At 39.3% G+C, this 20,443-nt stretch overlaps 1 gene segment (V, D, J or C); it reads right to left on the bottom strand.

The window, feature by feature from the left end:
• Nucleotides 1-7,092: 7,092 nt before the first annotated feature.
• On the bottom strand, nucleotides 7,093-13,084 carry LOC108515535 (Ig kappa chain V-II region RPMI 6410-like). The segment is given in 2 exon segments: nucleotides 7,093-7,439; nucleotides 13,036-13,084. Coding segments are annotated over 2 exon segments (396 nt in total).
• Between the last annotated feature and the right edge of the window lie 7,359 nt (nucleotides 13,085-20,443).

Here is a 20,443-nt window from a genome sequence, read left to right as displayed (position 1 = left end):
GACTGACTGAAATCAATGTTTTGAATTACTTCAATTATTTTGAGCCCTTGCTTCCAATGGCCTTTAGATAAGTATTCACTTGGAAAGCATTTTTTTTTTTTTTGAGCAGCACCAGCAAGATTTATTGTGAGTGAAAGAACAAAGCTTCCACAGTGTGGAAGGGGACCTGAGCGGGTTGCCCTGGAAAGCATTTATTTTTTCTAGTGGTCCATTTTTGGAAAGTCCAGTCATATCTCCTCCAGAATGACTTTATGTTGAATCCTTCAGAGGTGTTTCTTCTAAAGCCTGATGCTCTGTCAAAACCAGTAGTCAATATTGTGATATTGTTCGTAATTTCCAGAGGGGGGAGACGATAATAGTAATGGTAATAATGTGGGAAGTGTACACTGCACCCCCTTGTGATATTGTTCATAACATTCAGGTGGAGAGGACGATATTACTTCCAATATTGCGGGGGGTGTACAACCCCCCTTATGATTTGTTCTTAATGTCAAGAGGCAAGAGGACGATATTACCACCAATATCATGGGAGGACACATTCCTCTTGTGATATTGTTTGTAGTGTCCAGAAGGAGAGAGGACGATATTACTCCCAATATCACGGGGGGTGTACACACCCACCCCTTATGATATTGTTCGTAATATCCAGGAGAGGAAGAGGACTATATTACTCTTAATATCGCTATAGGTGTACATGCCCAATTGTGATATTGTTCATAATATCCAGGGGAGGAGAGTACAATATTACTGCCAATATCGTGGAGAGTGTACACCCCCCATTGTGATATTGTTCATCATATCCAGGGGGGAAGAAGAGATGACATTAATTTCAAAATCATAAACATGTTGTGTGTACAACTCCCTGTTACATTGTTGGTAACATCCAGGGGCGGAGAGGATGATATTACTGTCAATATCGCGGGGGGTGTACATCCCCCGTTATATTGTTGGTAATATTCAGGGGGAGAGAGGAGATGATATTACTTTCAATATTGTAAACAGCTTCTGTGTACAGCCGCATGTGATATTGTTCGTAATATCTGGGGAGGGAGGGGATGATATTATTCCCAATATTGCAAAGAGTGTGATATCACTTGTAATATCCAGTGGGGGAGAGGAGAGAGATGATATTACTGTCAATATCATAGACAACTTGTGTGTATACCCCCCTGTGATATTGATCGTAATATCTAGGGTGGGAGAGGAGATATTACTGTTAATATCACGGGGGCTTTACACACCCTTGTGATATTGATTGTAATATCTAAGTGGGGAGAAGATTATATTATTCCCAATATCGCAGAGGGTGTAATACCCCCGTGATATTGTCCCTAATCATAGAGGGGGAGAGGATGATGTTACTCCCAATATCGCAGGGGTGTACACCACCCTGCAATATTGTTCATAATATAGAGAGGGGAAGAGGATGATGTTACGCCCAATATCACAGGGGGTGTTCATGCCCCTGTGATATTGTTCATCATAACCAGGAGGGGAAGAAATGACATTATTCCCAATATCACGAGGGGTCTACACCCCCTTGTCATTTTTTTTGTAATATTCAGGGAGGGAGGGGATGATATTACTCCCAACATCGCGGCAGGTGTACAATGCCCTCTAATATTGTTCCTAATATCCAGCAGGGAGAGAATGATAGCACTCCCAATATCACAAGGGGTGTAATATCTAGGGGAAGATTTGAGATTATATTACTTTCAACATCATAAACACACCTTGTGTTTATAACCCCCTATGATTTTTTTTTAATATTCAGGGGAGAGAGTATGATATTACCCCCAATATAGTGGGTGGTGTACAACCTTCTGTGATATTGTTCGTAATATACAGGGGGAAGATAATGATATTACTCCTCATATTGCAGAGGGTGTATACCCTCCTGTGATATTGTTAGTAATATCCAGAGAGGAAGAGAATAATACTCCCAATATCGTGGGGGTGTACACCCTCCTGTGGTATTTTTTGTCATATCCAGAGGGAAAGAGGATATTATCCAAACATCCCGGGGGGTGTACACCCTCTGTGATATTGTTCGCAATATCCAGGGAGGGAGAGGATGATACTACTCCCAATATCGCGGGGAGTGTACACCACCCTGTGATATTGTTTGTAATATCTGGAGGGGGAGAGGGTGATGTGACTGCCAATATTGCGGGGAGTATACAGCTTCTGTGATATTGTTCATAATATCCGTGAGGGGTTGGAGATGATATTACTTTCAATATTGTAAAAACCTTGTGTGTACACCAGCCTGTGATATTTTTCATGATATCCGTGGGGGAGGAGAGGATGATATTCCCTCCAATACCGGGGGGGTGTACACCCCTCTGTGATATTGTTCACAATATCCAGGGTAGGGGAGAGGATGATATTACTCCCAGTATGACGGGGGGTGTAAACCCCCTGTGATATTGTTTGTAATATTTAGGGGGAAAGAGGATGATATGACTCCCAATATAGCGGGGGGTGTACACCTCCCTGAGATATTGTTCTTGATATCCTGGGGTGGAGAGGATTATATTACTCTCAATGTCGTGGGAGGTGTACACACCCCTGTGATATTGTTTGTAATATCAAGGGGAGGGAGAGGATGATATTACTCTCAATATCTCCGGAGGTGTACACCTTTCTATGATGCTGTTAATAATATACAAGGGAAGATTGGAGATGATATTACTTTCAATATTGCAAACATCTTGTGTGTACACCCCTCTGTGATATGGTTTGCAGTATCCAGTGGGGGAGAGGATGATATTACTCCCAGTATCGCCGTGGGTGTACAGTCCCCGGTTATATTGTTCGTAATATCCATGGGGGTAGAGGATTATATTATTCCCAGTATCACAGTGGGTGTACACCCTGCTGTGATATTGATTATAATATACAAGGGGTGAAAGGATGATATAACTCCCAGTGTCTCAGGGGCTTATTGTCCCCGGTGATATTGTTTATATTATTCAGGGTGGGAGAGGATGATATTACTCTCAGTATGGGTGGTACACCTCCCACTGTGATATGCTTGTAATATTTAAGAGGTAAGAGGATGATATTACTCCCAGTATCATGGTGAGTGTACACCCCCTTGGGATATGGTTCAGAATAACTGGGGGGAGAGGATGATATTACTCCCAATATCGCAGGGAGTGCACGCCCCTCTCTGATATTGTTTGTAATATCCAGTGGGGGAGGGGATAATATTACTCTCAATCTCGTAAGTGGTGCACACCCTTCTGTGATATTGTTTGTAATATTCAGGGGACGATTTGAGATGATATTACTTTCAATACTGTAAACACTTTTTGTTTACACTCCCCTGTGATAATGTTTGTAATATCCAGGGGGGCAGAGTGTATTATTACTTCTAGTTTTGCAGGGGATGTACACATGATATTGTTCATAATATCTAAGGGGGAGAGGATGATATTACTCTCAATATAGCAGGTGGTGTACTCCTTTTCCCCCGTAATATTGTTCATAATACCCAGAGGGGGAGAGGATGATATTACTCCCAACATCTCAGGCATTGCACCCCCCACCATGTAATATTGTTCGTAATACCTGGGGGGGAGAGAATGATATTACTCCCAATATCATGTGTGGTGTACCCCCCCTTGATATAGTTCATAATACCCATTGGGAGAGAGGATGATATTACTCCCAATATTGCAGGGAGTGTACCCTACTCACGTGATATTGTTCGTAATACCCAGGGCAAGTCTTCCCTATGTTATTCTGGTGATAGTGAATAAGTCTCTTGAGTTCTGATGGTTTTATGAAGACGAGTTCTTCTACACAAGCTCTCCATCTTTGCCTTCTGTCATCCACGTAAGATTTGATGTGCTCCTCCTTGCCTTCTGTCATGACTGTGAGGCCTCCCCAGCCATGTGGAACTGTAAGTCCATTAAACCTTTTTTTTTTGTAAATTGCCTAGTCTCAGATATGTCTTTACCAGCAATGGGAAAATGGACGAATACAGTAAATTGGCACCAGGAGAGTGGGGAAACATTGAAAAGATATCCAAAAATGTGGAAATGACTTTGGAACTGGGTAACAGGCAGAGCTTGGAACAGTATGGAGGGCTCAGAAGAAGACAGAAAAATGTGGGAAAGTTTGAAACTCCCTAAAGACTTGTTGAATGGCTTTGACCAAAATGCTGACAATGATATTGAGGATGAAATCAAGGCTGAGGCGGTCTCAGATGAACATGAGAAACTTGTTGGGAGCTAGAGCAAAGGTTATTCTTGTTACATTTTAGCCAAAAGATTGGTGGCATTTTGCCCCTGCTCTAGAGAATGGTGGAATTTTGAATTTGAGAAAGATGATTTAGGGTATCTGGCAGGATAAATTTCTAAGCAGTAAAACATTCAAGAGATGATTTGGGTGCTGTGAGAGGCATTCAGTTTTATAAGGGAAGCAGAGCCTAAATATCCTGAAAATTTGCAGCCTGACAATGTGATAGAAAAGAAAATCCCATTTTCTGAGAAATTCAAGCCAGCTGCAGAAGTCTTCATAAGTAACAAGGAGCCCAGTGTTAATCCCCAAGACAATGGGGAAAACGTCTCCAGAGCATGTCAGAAGTCTTCATGGCAGCCCCTCCGATCACAGGCCCAGAGGCCTAGGAGGAAAAAGTAATTATGTGGGCCAGGCCCAGGGTCCTCATGCTGTGTGCAGCCTAAGGACTTGGTGGCCTGTGTCCCAGTTGTTCCAACCATGGCACAAGGGGCCAATGTGGAGCCTAGGCTGTGGCTTCAGAAGGGGCAAGCTCCCAGCCTTGGCAGCTTCCATGTGGTGTTGAGCCTGCAAGCACACAGACGCCAAGAATTTGGGTTTGGGAACCTCCACCTAGATTTCAGAGGATGTATGGTAACACCTGGGTGCCCAGGCAGAAGTTTGTGGCAGGGATGGGGGGCTCATGGAGAGCCTCTGCTAGGCTAGTGCAGAAGGGAAATGTGGGGTTGGAGCCCCCACACATAGTCCCTTCTGGGGTACTGCTTAGTGGAGCTGTGAGAAGAGGGCCACTGTTCTCCAGACTCCAGAATGGTAGATCCACTGACAGTTTGCACTATTCACCTGGAAAAGTCACAGACATTCAGTGCCAGCCCTTCTAAGTAGTCAGGAGGGAGATCATACCTTGGAAAGTCACAGGGACACAGTTACTGAAGACCATGGGAACCCACCCCTTGCATCAGCGTAACCTGGAAATGAGACATGGAGTCAAAGGATATAATTTTGAAATGTTAAGATTTAACTGCCTTGCTATATTTCAGATTACCTGGGGTCTGTAGTCCCTTTGTTTTGGCCAATTGAAATGGCTGTAGTTACCCAATACCTGTACCCCCATTGTGTCTAGGAAGTAATTAACTTGCTTTTGGTTTCACAGGCTTATAGGCAGAAAGGACTTGCCTTGTCTCAGATAAGACTTTGGACTGTAGACATTTGAGATAATGTTGAGCTAAGACTGTGGGGGACTGCTGGAAAGGCATGATTGGTTTTGAAATGTGAGGACATGATATATGTGAGGGGCCAGGGGCAGAATGATATGGTTTGGCTGTGTCCCCAGCGAAATCTCATCTAGAATTCCTACAAGTTTAGGAGTGACTTGGTAGTTGGTAATTGTATCATTGGGGCAGTTTTTCTCCATGCTGTTCTTATGATAATGAATAAATCTCATGAAATCTGATGGTTTCACAAAGAGGATTTCCCCTGCGCAAGCTCTCTTTCTCTTTGCCTGAGACCATCCACATAAGATGTGACTTGCTCCTTCTTCTACCATGTTTGTAAGGCCTCCCCAGCCATGGGGAATTGTAAGTCCATTAAACCTCTTTCTTTTGTAAATTGCTCAGTCTCAGGTATGTCTTTATCAGTAGGGTGAAAACGTACTAATACAGGACTCAAGCAGATTTAGAATTTCAGTGGCTTCTTGATGCCATTTATCATTATGAAATATCCATTTTGTCTCTTGCATGAAAATCACAACCTAGTTTCTTTTGCTAGTTCTTGCATGATATGTATGCTTCATCCTTTCATTTTTAAAGCCATTCTATATTCCTACTATGGTGTGTATTTAATGAGTAGCATACATCTTTGATTTTAATCCTGTCTGATAATGTTATGATTTACTTGGAAAAAGTGTTTATTTATGATGCAATTATTTGTAAAGTTAAGGTTAAACTTACCATCTTGTTTCCTCCAATTTTCTTGATTCTTGCTTTCATTTGAATTAATCAGTTTAATTACAGTTTTTCCATATATTAACTTGTGAAATATGCAAGTGTATTATACAGCAGATATCCTCAACTTATTACTGCCTAATACCCATATAGGGTATTATGATTTCTTTCTCAAATCATTCCTAAGTAAATGACGGAAGCAGAATCAACTTTTGGAGGCTCATCTATGTCCTGCTGGGTTGAACTTGAAAGTTTGAAATGACCTAAGGTGCATTTGGACACAAAACTCCTTAACCTTTCAATCACTAATGACCTAGAGCTCCGTGAGATGCAGCACTTTCCCATGAGCTTGCAGTGGCATGGTGCCCAGCCTTGAACGTCACACAGGGTCTCTCAATTCTGTGATTCTTCCCAGGAAATACATAAGAACTTCCATCCGGGTTCATATCTCAAACACAACTCACCAATCTCTCATTTACTGACCTCTGTTCAAAGTCTTCAGATGTTTATTTTTCAGGGGGTAAAATGTTATCTTATATATTATGTTGTATTGAACCAGATTCCGTTTAAGATGACATGCATATGTCTTTATTCTTTCAAAGTTGGTCCTTATTGTTGAAACCCAGCTTTGGAGTTCAGAAAACCACTTTTTTACTTCAATATGCTGTGGTTGAGACTGTGCAAAGACTTTTAGCACTAGGCCTTTATTTTTGCATACATTTGCCAGAACATAACTAGTAATTTAAAAATCTAGACTGTGATGATTTTTATTTGTGTTCTTCCTGAGAAAAGTAGGAAAAAATACAGTGCCTGCTGCTGTCCTGGTCAGGGGTCTGCCTTGCGAAAAGTGGTAGGGGGAGGTAAAGGAGGGAAGGGAAACAGTGTTTAATATCACCAAACCTTATCAATGTACAAGTACTCTAGTAACTGCTAAACCAAATCTAAAGAATGTATTTTGCTGGCAATAATAAACCCCAACATCCTCAGCCTCTACCCTGCTGATTTTAAGCATGAAATCTGTCCCCAACTCCCTGCCACTGAACATGTCTGTGACTCCAGGGTCCCGGTTGGAAACCAAATAAATTGGGAGCTGTGGAGGCTGGCCTGGCTTCTGTAGGTCCCAATTCAAATAGGTGTATCCATTACTGTGAAGGGGGCTGTGACTAGACCTGTAGGAGATGGAGGCTGGCTCTCCAGGGGTGATGGGCAGGGAGAGTGGAGGCTGGGACATCACAGCATTTCCATTGGATCCTGAAATGATAAGAGAGAAACGCAAGGTTATGTACAAACACTGAGTCATTTTAATCATTTTCTGTCTGTTATTTATGTTTTGCTCAATTATTTTTTTGTGTGTGATTTTGGTTAATACTCCCAAAATATACAGGTATAAAAAGAACCAAGATTTGTATGGGGAAAAGAAAGAGAGATCAGTCTGTTACTGTGTCCCTGCAACACATGTGCCATAATATACAAACTTCTACTTTTGTCAGTCCTTAACATCTACCTCTCTGAATTTTCATGAATTTCTGTTTCACAAGGGTAATTGTTTTATATACACTGATGGCAGCATACAATAAAACTTAGTATGAAAGTTAAGGAAAAAAAAAAGAAAAAGAAAAAGATAGAGTCTCTGTTATGGCAATGCCAATCCAAATACAGTGTCCACAATATCAGCCGATAGAAAATAAGACCCAGCCACCAGTAGCCTATCAATACTGGCTGCCAGCTGAACTTCAGTATCGGTTGCCCCCAGAAAATCCGTATGCACAGCCAGGAAGGTTTCTAGCCCCACAGCGTGGGGCGCCATATCCTCAGCCTCCCACCATGAGACTTAATCCTACAGCACCGCCTAGTAGACAGGGTAGTGCATTACATAAAATTATTGATGAGGCAGGAAAACAAGGAGATATTGAAGCGTGGCAATTCCCAGTAATATTAGAATCAAGACCACCACCCAAGAGGGAGAGCTTCCCATAGCTGAAGTCAGATAAGAGTCCTTTTCTATAAAAATGCTAAAAGAAATGAAAGAGGGAGTAAAACAGTATGGACCCAACTCTCCTTACATGAGAACATTATTAGATTCCATTGCTCATGGACATAGACTCATTCCTTATGATTGGGAGATTCTGGCAAAATCATCACTCTCACCCTCTCAATTTTTACAATTTAAGACTTGGTGGATTGATGGGGCACAAGTGCAGGTCTGAAGAAATAGGACTGCCAATCCTCCAATTAACATAGACGTAGATCAACTATTAGGAATAGGTCAAAATTGGAGCACTGCTAGCCAACAAGTAATAATGCCAAATGAGGACATTGAGCAAATTAGGGCTATCTGCCTTAGAGCCTGGGAGAAAATCTAAGACCCAGGAACCACCTGTCCCTCCTTTAATACAATAAGACAAGGCTCTAAAGAGCCCTACCCTGATTTTGTAGCAAGACTTCAAGATGCTGCTCAAAAGTCAATTACCGATGAGAATGCCCGCAAAGTCATAGTGGAGTTGATGGCATATGAAAACGCCAATCCTGATTGTCAATCAGCCATTAAGCCATTAAAAGGAAGGGTTCCTGCAGGATCAGATGTAATCTCAGAGTACGTTAAAGCCTGCGATGGAATTGGAGGAGCTATGCATAAAGCTATGCTTATGGCTCAAGCAATCACAGGGGTTGCTTTAGGAGGACAAGTGAAAACATTTGGGGGAAAATGTTATAATTGTGGTCAAATTGGTCATCTAAAAAAGAATTGCCTAGTCACAAATAAGCAAAATGTAACTACTCAAGTTACTACAACAACAGATAAAGGGCCACCTGGCCTATGTCCAAGATGTAAAAAGGGAAAACATTGGAGTATTCAATGTCGTTCTAAATTTGATAAAAATGGGCAACCACTGTCGGGAAACGAGAGGAGGGGCCAGCCTCAGGCCCCGCAACAAACTGGGGCATTCCAAATTCAACCCTTTGTTCCCCAGGGTTTTCAGGAACAACAACCCCCACTGTCGCAAGTGTCTCAGGGAATAAGCCAGTTATCACAGTACAGCAATTATCCCCCGCCACAAGTGGCAGTGCAGCAGTAGATCTATGTGCTTTACAAGCAGTCTCTCTGCTTCCAGGGGAGCCTCCACAAAAAATCCCCACAGGGGTATACGGCCCATTGCCTGAGGGGACTGTAGGACTAATCTTAGGAAGATCAAGTTTAAATCTAAAAGGAGTTCAAATTCATACTGGTGTGGTTGATTCAGACTATGAAGGCGAAATTCAATTGGTTATTAGTTCCTCAATTCCTTGGAGTGCCAGTCCAGGAGACAGAATTGCTCAACTATTACTCCTACCTTATATTAAAATTGGAAACAGTAAGATAAAAAGAACAGGAGGGTTCGGAAGCACTGATCTGGCAGGAAAGGCTGCATATTGGGCAAGTCTGGTCTCTGAAAGCAGACCTGTGTGTAAGGCCATTATTCAAGGAAAACAGTTTGAAGGGTTGGTAGACACAGGAGCAGATATCTCTGTCATTGCTTTAAATCAGTGGCCAAAAAATTGGCCTAAACAAAAGGCTGTTACAAAACTTGTCGGCGTAGGCACTGCCTCAGAAGTGTATGAAAGTACAATGATTTTACATTGTTTAGGGCCAGATAATCAAGAAAGTACTGTTCAGCCAATGATTACTTCAATTCCCGTTAATCTATGGGGTCGAGATTTGTTACAACAATGGGGTGCGGAGATCATTATGCCTGCTCCATTATACAGCCCCACAAGTCAAAAAATCATGACTAAGATGGGATATATACCAGGAAAGGGATTAGGAAAAAATGAAAATGGCATTAAAGTCCCAATTGAGACTGAGAAAAATCAAGAAAAAAAAGGAATAGGCTATCCTTTTTAGGAGCGGCCACTGTAGAGCCTCCTAAACCCATTCCATTAACTTGGAAAACAGAAAAACCGGTATGGGTAAATCAGTGGCCGCTACCAAAGCAAAAACTGGAGGCTTTACATTTATTAACAAAGGAACAATTAGAAAAGGGACATATTGAGCCTTCATTCTCACCCTGGAATTCTCCTGTATTTGTAATTCAGAAAAAATCAGGCAAATGGCGTATGTTAATGGACTTAAGAGCCGTAAACGCTGTAATTCAACCCATGGGGCCTCTCCAACCTGGATTGCCCTCTCCGGCCATGATCCCAAAAGACTGGCCTTTAATTATAATTGATCTAAAGGATTGCTTTTTTACCATTCCTCTGGCAGAGCAAGATTGTGAAAAATTTGCCTTTACTATACCAGCCATAAATAATAAAGAACCAGCCACCAGGTTTCAGTGGAAAGTATTACCTCAGGGAATGCTTAATAGTCCAACTATTTGTCAAACTTTCGTAGGTCAAGTCCTTCAACCAGTTAGAGACAAATTTTCAGATTGTTATATCATTCACTATATTGATGATATTTTATGTGCTGCAGAAACAAGAGACAAATTAATTGACTGTTACACATTTCTGCAAGCAGAGGTTGCCAACGCAGGACTAACAATAGCGTTTGATAAGATCCAAACCTCTGATCCTTTTCATTATTTAGGGATGCAAATAAAAAATAGAAAAATTAAGCCACAAAAAATAGAAATAAGAAAAGACACATTAAAAACATTAAATGACTTTCAGAAATTGTTAGGTGATATTAATTGGATTCGGCCAACTCTAGGCATTCCTACTTATGCCATGTCAAATTTGTTCTCTATCCTAAGAGGAGATCCAGACTTAAATAGTAGAAGGATATTAACCCCAGAGGCAACAAAAAAAATTAAATTAGTGGAAGAAAAAATTCAGTCAGCGCAAATAAGTAGAATAAATTCTTTAGCCCCACTCCAACTTTTGATTTTTGCCACTACACATTCTCCAACAGGCATCATTGTTCAAAATACTGATCTTGTGGAGTGGTCATTCCTTCCTCACAGTACAATTAAGACCTTTACATTGTACTTGGACCAAATAGCTACGTTAATTGGTCAGACAAGATTACGAATAATAAAATTGTGTGGTAATGACCCAGACAAAATAGTTGTTCCTTTAACCAAGGAACAAGTTAAACAAGCCTTTATCAATTCTGGTGCATGGCAAATTGGCCTTGCTGATTTTGTGGGAATTATTGATAATCATTACCCAAAAACAAAAATCTTCCAGTTTTTAAAATTGACTACTTGGATCTTACCTAAAATTACCAGACATGAACCTTTAGAAAATGCTCTGACAGTATTTACTGATGGTTCCAGCAATGGAAAAGCGGCTTACACAGGGCCAAAGGAGCGAGTAATCAAAACTCAATATCAATCAGCTCAAAGGGCAGAGTTGGTTGCAGTCATTACAGTGTTAGAAGATTTTAATCAACCTGTTAATATTATATCAGATTCTGCATATGTAGTACAGGCTACAAGGGATGTTGAGACAGCTCTAATTAAATATAGCATGGATGATCAGTTAAACCAGCTGTTCAATTTGTTACAACAAACTGTAAGAAAAAGGAATTTCCCATTTTATATTACTCATATTCGAGCACACACTAATTTACCAGGACCTTTAACTAAAGCAAATGAAAAAGCTGACTTACTGGTATCCTCTGCATTCATAAAAGCACAAGAACTTCATGCTTTGACTCATGTAAATGCAGCAGGGTTAAAAAACAAATTTGATGTCACATGGAAACAGGCAAAAAATATTGTACAACATTGTACCCAGTGTCAAGTACTACACCTGCCCACTCAAGAGGCAGGAGTTAATCCCAGAGGTCTGTGTCCTAATGCATTATGGCAAATGGATGTTACCCATGTACCTTCATTTGGAAAATTATCATATGTTCATGTAACAGTTGATACTTATTCACATTTCATATGGGCAACATGCCAGACAGGAGAAAGTACTTCCCATGTTAAAAAACATTTATTATCTTGTTTTGCTGTAATGGGAGTTCCAGAAAAAATTAAAACTGACAATGGACCAGGATATTGTAGTAAAGCTTTCTAAAAATTCTTAAACCAGTGGAAAATTACACATACAACAGGAATTCCTTATAATTCCCAAGGACAGGCCATAATTGAAAGAACTAATCAAACACTCAAAACTCAGTTAGTTAAACAAAAAGAAGGGGGAGACAGTAAGGAGTGTAACACTCCTCAGATGCAGCTTAATCTAGCACTTTATACTTTAAATTTTTTAAACATTTATAGAAATCAGATTACTACTTCTGCAGAACAACATCTTACTGGTAAAAAGAACAGTCCACATGAAGGAAAACTGATTTGGTGGAAAGACAACAAAAATAAGACATGGGAAATAGGGAAGGTGATAACCTGGGGAAGAGGTTTTGCTTGTGTTTCACCAGGAGAAAATCAGCTTCCTGTTTGGATACCCACTAGACATTTGAAGTTCTACAATGAACCCATTGGAGATGCAAAGAAAAGTGCCTCCACAGAGATGGAAACACTGCAATTGAGCACCATTGACTCGCAAGATGAACCAAGTGGTGATATCAGAAGAACAAAATGGAGTCTCTTATGTATACTTCTTTCTATATAGACACAGTAACAGGCTGATCTCTCTTTCTTTTCCCTTCAATTTACAAAACACAAAGGGGTCTCTAGAAGTCACCTACCACATCCCCCTCTTTCTGTGTCACAGCTTTCACTAACGTACATGTCCTTGATCCTTCTGGAATCTTCCTCACTCTCACAGATCTAAGAATCACATGCCCCACCCTGGAGGACAACACACATCCAACAGGAGGACAGAATACACATGGAAAGGAGTGGGTCTCCCAGAGTTCACCCTCCCACCTTGTCATTCTCCCTTATTTCCCTTCTGCCCTTACCAGGGACCCAGAGCATTAGCAGCCCTGGGAGTTGAGCAGGGAGCCTCATTGTGAGAAGATGAACTGAGGAGTCCTGATTAGTCAAGGCAAGGTTAGAGCTGAGCTTTTAACTCAAACTCACAAGGGAAAGTCCTCCCTAGAAGCAGTATACAAATCCTCTGGTGGGTGCAGTGGGGTGGAAAGAGCCAAGGAGAAGTTGGGGGCCTCTCTTGTGAGCAAAACGACATAAATATATTTTATGTTTTAAGGAAATCAATACAGGTAAAATCTGTGTTTCCTGAGTGGCAGAAGGGCCATATGCAGATGTTTCCTGCTGTTTCCTCTACTAGACTTCTACTTCTTTAGGACTTTCTCAGGTATGTTTTCCATTTCTCTTTAATAAGGTTGATCTTTAATAAATATTTGGTGATTTTTATTTCTTTGTTCAGGTTTATTTAAAAGAGTCTAGGTTTGTTTTATTTCATTTTATTTTATCTAAGGTAAAACACACAGTGCAAAGAGTGCAAATCTTAAGGGTGCAAATGAGTTTCAAGATCCAGATCACTTCATGTCATGATCCACATCGAAATAGCTAAGGTTTATAATTCTCTCACTGCTTTCATTATGCACCTTCCCAGTCAAAAACTGCTGCTCAAAACACAATCAATATCACTGATATTCTTATGTCTATTATAATTGTTTTGTTTTCCTGGACTTAATCTTTATATCAGGTAAAGTAAACATATTTTGTAGCTATTTTCTTATTTCTTTCACTTTCTGAGGCCTTGATTCCTTCCTGTCAATTTGAATTGCTATCTACTGTTATTCATTCCCTGTGATTCTGAAGAATTTTCTCGTGAATCTCTTGCAAGGCATATATACTATTAACGAATTAGTCTTTGTATATAAAAGAATATTTCTACCTTGTCTTTATATGTAAAGGATTGTTTTGCTGGATATAGAATTTGTGACTGAATTTTCTCCCCCAGCATTTAGATATATCATTCCACTGTCTTCTCACCTCCACTGATAATGATGAAAATGTAGCCAATGGCTTTATTATTGCTCCCTAGTATAGAGTAAGTCAGTATTTTAGTGATGCCTTCCAAATTCTCTTTGTCTTTCAACATTGGTACTATAATGTGTATAGTTATGAATTGCATTGTGCTTATCCTGAAAAGGTTTCACCGAGTTTCTTTCATGTATAGATTAATGTATTTCATCATTTCTACAGATGATTTTCATTATTTCTCCATTTTTTTTCTTTTTCAGTTTTTATTTCAGAATCAGAGCATGCATATACACATATGTTACAAAGTTATTTTGCATGATGCTGAGGTTTGGTGTATGACTGAACTTATTAACCACGTAGTGAACATTGTACCCATAGGTAGTTTTTCAACCCTTCCCTTCCTCCTTCTCTCTCCCCTCTAGTAGTCCCCAATGACTATTGTGCCCCTCAACCATGGACTAGATAAAGAAACTGTTGTATATATACACTATCGGGGGATCCTGCCCCCAGTATTTCAGCATTGGTTCTTTCTATTTTCCATCAGTGTCAGCCAGCTGAGAAATAAAGAGATAAAGTATAAAGAGAAAAATTTTACAGCTGGGCCACTGGGGGTGACATCACATATTGGTAGGACCGTGATGTCCACCTGAGTCTCAAAACCAGGAAGTTTTATTAAGGGTTTCAAAAGCGGAGGGAGTGTAAAAAGAGAGAGTAAGTACAAAGATCACATGCTTCAAATAGCAAAAAGCAGAACTACTAATCAGGGTCTAACAAAGGTCACATGCTTCAGAGGGAACAGGACAAAGGGCAAAAGCAGAACTACTGATAAGGGTCTATATTCAGTGGTGAACGTATTGTCTTGATAAACATCTTAAACAACAGAAAACAGGGTTCAAGAACAGATAACTGGTCTGACCACAAATTTACCAGGGTGAAGTTTTTCCCCACCCTAGTAAGCCTGAGGGTACTGCAGGAGACCAGGATGTATCTTAGTACTTATCTCAACCACATAAGACAGACATTCCCAGAGCACCCATTTATAGACCTCCCCCCAGGAATGTATTCCTTTCCCAAGCTATTAATATTAATATTCCTTGCTAGGAAAATAACTTAGTGATACCTTCCCTACTTACACGTTTGTTTATAGGCTCTCTGCAAGAAGAAAAATATAGCTCTTTTTGCCCAACCCAGCAGGCAGTCAGATCTTATGGTTGTCTTCCCTTGTTTCCTAAAAATCGATGTTATTCTGCTCTTTCTCAAGGTGCACTGATTTCATATTGTTCAAATGCACATGTTTTACAATCATTTTGTACAGTTAACACAATTATCACAGTGGTCCTGAGGTGACGTACATCCTCAGTTTATGAAGATAACAGGATTGAGAGATTAAAATAAAGACAGGCATAAGAAATTATAAAAGTATTATTTGGGAACTGATAAATAACCATTTTAAAATTAAATATTCACAATTTATCTTCCTCTGTCGTGGCTCCAGCCAGTCCCTCCGTTTGGGGTCCCTGACATCCCACAACAATACACCATGGAATCATATGCAGCCATAAATAGGAACAAAATCATAGGAACAAAATTATGTCCTTGCAGAAACTTGGATGCAGCTGGAAGTCATTTTCCTAAGTGAACTGATGCAGAAACAAAAAACTAAATACCACATCTTCTCACTTGCAAGTGGGAGCTAAACATGTGGTACACATGGACATAAAGATGGGAACACATTTTTTAGCCTCTTTCTTTTTTTCCTTTTTGATTCCTAACACAAATTTGTTGGTATTGTTCACATGGACCTATAATGTCTGAGGTTTTATTCATTCTTCTTTATAATTTTTCTCTTCTTTATATGAGATCATTTCTATTGACTTGTTTTTCAGTTTACTGGTTCTTGCATCATATTATATTGCTGTTGCATTTATATAACACATTTTTCAATTTAGTTGTTGAACTTTTCATTTCTAGAATTTCCAGTAGGTCTGTTTTCATAGTTTCTCTGTTTGAGAGCCTCTATTTGTTGAATCATTGTCTTTACAAATTCCTTTTTAATTCTTTTTTAAAGGTTAGAATAATTCTTTGAACATATATTTGATAAGGTTGGAGCACATAGACACTATGGAGATGGACCATAAGGCAGGGAGCTCAGAATTTGATTAGCTGAATTTGAAGTCTCTGAATAATGATGCTCTTGTGGGATTTAATTATTTTCTATGTTTTATGTTTCTCAGATTACAAATACCTTTTATTTTTAAGATAATAACTATGTATAGAAATTCAGCTTATAAATCCCTGGAAAATTCTAACAGAATAATTGTTGAAAAAAATATTTTCTCTTAGGCCCCCAAACCAGCCTCTGACTGGGACTTGCCTTTGTCTCTGAGCCTGTGAAATCTGTGTTGAGGTTTTCAGTTGGGCAGTGAAATCATGGCAGGGCAGGCTCTGGGTGCTGTGGAGGACAGGAGGACACTCATTCAGGGTTTGTGATGCTGGGAGTTTGAGGGGAGAGACTCAGAATGGAGCTATCTGTGAGTTGCCCCAGCAATGCTGTCTGCACAGTGATCATCTCACAAGTGTACTTGTATGCCAGTGGATGGCCCAAATGTGGGCTCAGGTTGGACAAAGACAAAGGTTTAGGCATGAATATATGAGCCTCATTTGATACTCTGAAGTTTCAGCACAAGCATAACGAATTATACGGGAAAAGTAAGGAGTCACAAGGTTGCGATTTTTCATTTGCTATTAAAATATATTTCCTCTGCTCATTTTTCCCTCCAGAATGTAACTCCTGATATACATTTAACCAAAGTCACTGTTTTTAATTGTTGTTTTAGTAACTGACAGCCTGTGTGCAGAGTTCCTAACTGGGTAGCCAGACCATCATTCCTATGGGTGAAGCCAGGAAGTGACTGTGGATGTGAACAAATGTGAGTTTCATGTACATGTTGCCAAAAGCCATGGGCCACTGATCTGGGGAGAACCTGCAGTCATTTCACTTTCCCATACCCAGATGAGAAGTCACCTCGATTTATGTTCCTCTGATGAACTCTACACACTGGATCACATTCTGAAGCTCTAGTTCACATTTCTTTTCTGTGCTAGAGGGACTCTCTCACTCACATGTATTGTACCCTCTGCATAGCAAAATTTGTAATACATAAAAGCTGTTTTCTGCTAATTACCCATCAATTGTGTCATTTTTAGTCTTCCATAGGTGTTACCTGCCCTATGGCTATGGGGTCTTCCAAAAGAATGGGCCAGAGGTGGAGCTGTGAAACTGTAGCTGGATAAAAAGTATAAGTGTCAAGATAGGGTAAAGAAGTGGTGTTAGTAATAATAATATTCCAAATTAGTCTGGGCTCTTGGCTGTGATTACTGGTAAGTGTGAAAGAATCTAGGTTTTGATTTTTATTCATTTTATTTCCATTGATAAAGTAGCCAGAGTAAAGTGCACACTTCTTGAGTGTGCAACTTAATAAAGTTTATGTGTAAGCCATTGTCCGGGTGGAATGATAGAGTATTTCACATGCCCTTGTGCTTCCCTCATGGACAGTCTTTGTAAGGTTTCCCTCCCATTCAGCAAAAGTAACTGTCTTTCTGATATCTAACACAATCATTTAGGTTTCCCTGTCTTGAATTTCACATAAATAGCATGAAGTGTATTTTTATCTTTCCAGTGTTGGTATTGCTCCTTATTACTTTTGAGATCTTCATTTCTTCCAGTGGACTCAATGTCCTGTCTGATGTCATTTCCTGGGATTCTGAAGTATTTTCTCTCAACTATCTTATAAGACATAGCTACTAAGAATGAACATATTTTTTTACCAAAGAATATGTTTGCTTCTTTGTTCGAGTTGAAGGATATTTTCACTGGATATAGATTTCCTGGTTGCCTTCTTTTTTTTTCTTTCAGCATTTAAATATGTAATTTCACAGCTTCTAGCCTCTACCGGTCCCAATGAAAATGAAGCCAATAGCTATATTGTTGTGTCTCTGTATAAAGTGTCTGCTTTCATTCTTCATGTAATGAAGAGTTTCTCTTTGTCTTTCAATATTTTAATATAATGTGTTCAGTTATTAATTTCTATTGAGTATGTTAAAGGGTTTTATTGAATTTTTTCTTCTAAGAATATTTTTTCTTACTTTTGAAAAGTTTTTGTCATTATTTCTCCAAATACTTTTTTCAGCTACTTTCTCTTTCTCTCCTCCTTTGTGACTGTCATTATATATTTGTTGGTGTCCTTCACTCTGAGCTATAAATCTTTGAAGTTTTCTTCCTTTTTTTCTAAACATTTTCTTCAGTCTCAATAGTTTTCCAGTCATCTATTTTCAAGTTAGCTGGTTGTTCTGCCATCTCAAATTACTATTAGACTTAGCTAATACATATTTAAATTGGGTTATTCTACTTTTCATTTCTAGAGTTCCCATTTGGTCTTTATTTATACTTTCCATTTATTTTCTTGAGTCCCTACTTGCTGAATCTTTTTTTTTTTTTTTTTAAATATTTTCTTTTCTATGTCAAGGATCATAGTTTTAAAAATAATTATTTTAACATCTGCATATTAACTGCTTTGCAGCCTTTGCTAAAGTCAACAATGAGGGCAAGTTAGAATCAGCTTTCATTGGTTGTTTTCTACCGTTATTGTTGTAGTTGCTTTATTTTTATTCCTTCAATATCGGTCATACTTCCCTGTTTCTTCCAGGATTTTTTAAACTGAAAAGTGTACATTTTTGATAATATATTATAGTACCTCTCTTTAGATTGTGGGCTTTTTAATTTTAATTTTAATTTTCTTAGAAACAGAGTCTCACTCTGTCAGCCAGACTGGAGTGTGGTGGTGTGATCATAGCTCGCTGCAGTCTCGACCTCTTGGGCTCAAGCGATCCTCCAGTTTCTTCCTCCTGAGTAGTTGGGAATATAGGTGCATGTCACCAGTTTCTGCTTTTAAAAAAAAAAAAAATTTGTAGAGATAAGGGTGTCACTATTTTTTCCAGCCTGGTCTCAAACTCCTGGCCTCAAGTCATCCTTCTGCATCAGCCTCTCAAAGTACTGGGATTATAGGCTTGAGCTATCATGTCAGGCCTGGAATTTGTTTTATTTTTCTGAGCATTTTTAAATTTTCTTCTTAGTTGTTTGTCTGAACTTACTGATAGTACCTGACTTATGATAGTTGGAGTTAAAATTTTTTGACTCAGATGGTGTGTAAGTGACATGCATTCAAGTAGAAATAGTACTAGTATTCATACAGCTATTCTATCTTCTCTTTCAGTACAGTATTCAATCAATTACATAAGATATTCAACACTTTATTGTAAGATAAGCTTTGTGTTACATAATGTTGCCCAACTGTAAGCTAATATATGTGTTCTGAGCAGATTTAGGATAAGATAAGGTGAGCTATAATGTTAAATGGATTGGATGTATTCAAAGCATTCTCATTGCATGGTATTGAAAAATCTGCATCTCACGTGGTATTTGACCACTGATATCTCTGCTTCTTTTTATTCTTAATATTAATCTTTGGTTTGAATTTATAGAAACTGCACATGTATCTGCATAGCGTAGTGGTCACCAATGATTTGAGACATTTTGCTCAAATACCTGGAGCTTTTAAATCTGTCTTCTGTCAATCTATCTGTGTGTAGTTTAAAAAGCAAACTGCATGCAAAATGCAGCTAATTCTTACCTCCCTCTGGTTTTACTTTGCACCGGGAACTCCTGGGTCTCATCACTCATATCTATAGCTTCTAGGTCACTAGGAATGTGTGCAGAGATTATTTCAGCAAGATGGGTCTATCTTATCCAGGAATCTGCTATTTGCCATCAGCAGATGTACTACTTGACCCAAAAAGGGCATCATCTTGGACTAGTAAAGCTGTGGGCTTTTTCTGTTCATTTTCTATGGAGTTCTCCATGTTTAGCTGGAAACACTGAAGAATTTTTTTCCACTCCTTGGCTTTACTCAAGTCCAGCCCCTTTGGCAACAAGTTACCAGGTTCATTTGCTATCCTCACATTGGTAAAACTCCAGTTCTGTAATTCATGCTGACTGAGCTGGGGGTAGAACGGTGCTGTCACAGGCAAAAGGTTACAGACTTTTTCTGTCCTTACTCAAAGCATTAGTACTTTTATTTCTATAAAGAATATACATGCTTAATCATTTTATGCTTTGCCAGTTATCAAAGTGTTGAAATAGTTTTGATATTTCAGCTTTATATTTATATGTGTGTTCGTTGTTGATTTTTGCACAGAAGGTTTATTCAACTCTTTGTAATGCCACAAACAGAGATGCCTTCTAAAATGCATTTAAATGTACATAATAGCCAGGCTGAAATGGTATCACGTAATGGACTAACATAAGTAATTTTGGACTGGAGAACTTGAACTCCAAAATGGCCAAATAGAGCAGAGATG

Source organism: Rhinopithecus bieti, unplaced genomic scaffold, assembly GCF_001698545.2.
Source record: "Rhinopithecus bieti isolate Rb0 unplaced genomic scaffold, ASM169854v2 scaffold_2476, whole genome shotgun sequence".
In the NCBI taxonomy this organism is placed as follows: Eukaryota; Metazoa; Chordata; class Mammalia; order Primates; family Cercopithecidae; genus Rhinopithecus; species Rhinopithecus bieti.
Note: the sequence above shows the minus strand (reverse complement) of the source record. Positions and strands in the feature narration are given on the sequence as shown.